General features: G+C 59.6%; 1 protein-coding gene across 1 annotated transcript; it reads left to right on the plus strand.

Moving 5' to 3' along the window:
- The first annotated feature begins 1989 nt into the window (after positions 1–1989).
- KCNS2 (potassium voltage-gated channel modifier subfamily S member 2) lies at positions 1990–3559 on the plus strand. The gene has a single exon (XM_023546057.2). It carries the CDS (start codon positions 1990–1992, stop codon positions 3421–3423), a length of 1434 nt encoding a protein of 477 aa, XP_023401825.2. The 3' UTR covers positions 3424–3559.
- The last annotated feature ends 292 nt before the right edge of the window (positions 3560–3851 follow it).

Below are 3851 nucleotides of genomic sequence, written 5' to 3' on the forward strand. Positions count from 1 at the left end.
CCTAGGAAACTGAGAGCTCAGATCTGGGCCGCAAGTCTCCTTGGGAATGAGGACACAGGTACTGAGGACATTTATGCTGCACCTACACCCAACAGACCTCACTGTGTCCGCATGCACACAGTACTCATTCTGTATACAGTCACACTGACCTTCTCATAGTGCCACTGAATACTACACTGTGTATAGCACACTGTACACACAGCTGAAAATGCCCCGTTGTACGCACACAGCACAGGGACACATGCCCCATGGCGCCCCTGTACTGACACTGCACACATCCCCCACACCGCAGTTATACCATCTTTATCAACGCTGTACACACAGGCATTGAAAATTCGTCCTGTCCTTAAACTACACACACACACACACAGTTCCATGCACTCCCCCGCATGCACATCACACTGGCCTATACACACGGCGCCCACACAGAGCTCCCAAACAGAACTCCGTGGCTCCCTCCCACGCCGGTAAGGCTGGCGCTCCTACCCCTACAAGCTAAGCTAAGCTCGACCTCAGGCTTCCTCTGCCTCCTCTACTCCCCTCCCACCCCCCTTCCCCAACAACCCCACCTTGGGCTTCAGGAAACTTTTCATCAGGTCCCTAAAAGGGAAAATCTTGAGTTCCTCTTATCTTGCCCTTTCCCCGAACCGCGCAAGCCACCCGTTCTTCCCTAGCCGGGCCCCCGTCCGAGAACCAGCGGGGAAAGGTCACTGTAGGCAGCCGCCTGCCTGCGCCCCCGAGGTAGTAGTAATAACAGCTGTCGGGAGGAGGGGACGAGTGGGGGTTGGGAAAGGTGTCGTTCAAACGCAAAGGGGTCTCCGTGACGCGCTACAGAGCGCAGAGAAGCCGTGGCAGCGGTGGCAGCAACAGCATCTCCTGAGTCTGGGGCGGTGGCCGCGCCCGGGGCTGGTGCGCGCGGAGCTGTCCGTTCAGCACCACCGCGCCAAGCCCCAGAGCAGGGCCCGCACCAAGGCGCACACGCTCCGCTCCCGCAGGCGCCTACCGCGAGGGTTCCTGCCCCTCTCGGGGCCTGAGGGGCGCGCGAGCCGGGCGAGGGGGGCTTTGCGAGCGTCGGGGCCACGCAGCCACCTGTGAGCCTCCTGCAACTGCGGGCGGCCGCGGCATCCCCGGCCGGAGACAGGAGGAGTCGCTCCGCCGACCCCGCCCGCCGGCCAGCCGGGCGCACACACACTCGCACCCGCGCGCACACGCACAGCCAGCCGGCAGCGGCGGCTGCCGCGATGCTAGCTAGCAGGTCGGGGAAGTTTCCCGCCGGCCTCGGCCGCGGGCCCCCGCGCTCCCAGGTAAGCGCTTCCAGAACGCGCAGGGCGAGCCCGGGAAGCTCCGCTGGGTAAGGCGCGGCGCACGCGGTTTTGGGGCACCGCGCCAAGCGGGCGGGAAGGCTCGGGGGAGGGGGGGGAACGAGGGGGTTCTAGTCGTGGTGGATGGACGCAGGGGACGCCAAGCTGGCTCCTTTTCCCCCTGCCCGGGTTCACAGACCCCAGAGGCGATTTCCCCGCCCCCCTCCCAAAGCTATGCGCCCCTCATCTCGGCCCAGCCCTGCCCGTGCGCATCCCAGCCCGGGTCCCGCCTGTCTGCGGCGAGCGGGCGGGGGCGTTTCCTCGGCCCTTCCACGGGCAAGGTCAGCGCGCAACCCCCTTGGTTCTCGGAGCTTCTAGAGCGCGACTCGGGCACGCGAAAGCGACTGCCAGGACCCCCGAAGTGGGGGTGGGGCCGCGGCCTTTCTATTGGAAACATAATCCCCTTTCCCACTCCTTCCTTCGGAGGGGGCCGAGCCCTACAGAACCCCCCCTCCCAGCCCGGTGCCCGTCAGCACCCAGAGAGCCTCCTGGAGAGGACTGGGCCCCCAAAAGACGGTTGGGGAGAAAGGAGCCCCCAGCCTTAGGTGCCCCGCGCTCACGCCGACCGGGTTCCTCCGCTTCCAGGTGTAGCGCCCCCGCGCGGCACGGGCGGCTGGGCGTCTCCAGCATGACCGGCCAGAGCCTGTGGGACGCGTCGGAGACCAACGTCGAGGATGTAGAGATCCGCATCAATGTGGGCGGCTTCAAAAGGAGGCTGCGCTCGCACACGCTGCTGCGCTTCCCTGAGACGCGCCTGGGCCGCCTGCTGCTCTGCCACTCGCGCGAGGCCATTCTGGAGCTCTGCGATGACTACGACGATGTCCAGCGTGAGTTCTACTTCGACCGCAACCCCGAGCTTTTCCCTTACGTGCTGCATTTCTACCACACGGGCAAGCTTCATGTCATGGCCGAGCTGTGCGTCTTCTCCTTCAGCCAGGAGATTGAGTACTGGGGCATCAACGAGTTCTTTATCGACTCCTGCTGCAGCTACAGCTACCACGGCCGCAAAGTGGAGCCCGAGCAGGAGAAGTGGGATGAGCAGAGCGACCAGGAGAGCACCACATCCTCTTTTGATGAAATCCTGGCTTTCTACAATGACGCCTCCAAGTTTGATGGGCAGCCCCTGGGCAACTTTCGCAGGCAGCTGTGGCTGGCATTGGACAACCCCGGCTATTCGGTCCTGAGCAGGGTCTTCAGCGTCCTGTCCATCCTGGTTGTGTTGGGGTCCATCATCACCATGTGCCTCAATAGCCTGCCGGACTTGCAGATCCCTGACAGCCAGGGCAACCCTGGTGAGGACCCCAGGTTTGAAATCGTGGAGCACTTTGGCATTGCATGGTTTACATTTGAGCTGGTGGCCAGGTTTGCTGTGGCCCCTGACTTCCTCAAGTTCTTTAAGAATGCTCTAAACCTTATTGACCTCATGTCCATTGTCCCCTTTTACATCACTCTGGTGGTGAACCTGGTGGTGGAGAGCACACCTACCTTGGCCAACTTGGGCAGGGTGGCCCAGGTCCTGAGGCTGATGCGAATTTTCCGTATCTTGAAGCTGGCCAGACATTCCACTGGCCTCCGTTCTCTGGGGGCCACCTTGAAGTACAGTTACAAAGAAGTAGGGCTGCTCTTGCTTTACCTCTCCGTGGGGATTTCCATCTTCTCTGTGGTGGCCTACACCATTGAAAAAGAGGAGAATGAGGACCTGGCCACCATTCCCGCCTGTTGGTGGTGGGCCACCGTCAGTATGACCACTGTGGGATATGGAGATGTGGTCCCAGGGACCACAGCAGGGAAGCTGACCGCCTCTGCCTGCATCTTGGCAGGTATCCTAGTGGTAGTGCTGCCCATCACCTTGATCTTCAATAAGTTCTCCCACTTTTACAGGCGCCAGAAGCAACTTGAGAGTGCCATGCGTAGCTGTGACTTTGGGGATGGAATGAAGGAGGTCCCGTCAATCAATTTAAGGGACTACTATGCCCATAAAGTAAAATCCCTCATGGCAAGCCTGACGAACATGAGCAGGAGCTCACCAAGTGAACTAAGTTTGAGTGATTCCTTACATTAGCTGGGAGGACTTGATATCATCAACCCCACATTGCTGAGCTGCCTCTTGTGCCTCCGGCACAGTCCAGGCACCTTACAGTTGTGACGTAAGGAGTATGCCCAAGCCCAAAGGGGAGAGATGCATGGGATATGCACCCCAGGTTGCTTTTACAGTATTTAGAATCGTTTTTAGAGGATGGTGTGCCTGACACCATGCCTTTGCACCTTTCAGTGAAATGACACTCACTGGTCTTTGGATTGTGGGCATAAAATGTTCACCTTTCTGCCGGATAAGTACCACCCAGAATGCGAATTTTTATGTTCATTGTGTACATTGTTGTAGTGCTCTTGGTCTAGTGCTGTCTGTGAGTTGTTTGTGCTCCTATTTCTGAGGTTGTCATGTGAGTTCTGTACAAAAAGCCTCCACAAGTCTGTCCAGCGGGAAACACG

The sequence above is a fragment of the Loxodonta africana genome, chromosome 14 (assembly GCF_030014295.1).
Source record: "Loxodonta africana isolate mLoxAfr1 chromosome 14, mLoxAfr1.hap2, whole genome shotgun sequence".
NCBI lineage: Eukaryota > Metazoa > Chordata > Mammalia > Proboscidea > Elephantidae > Loxodonta > Loxodonta africana.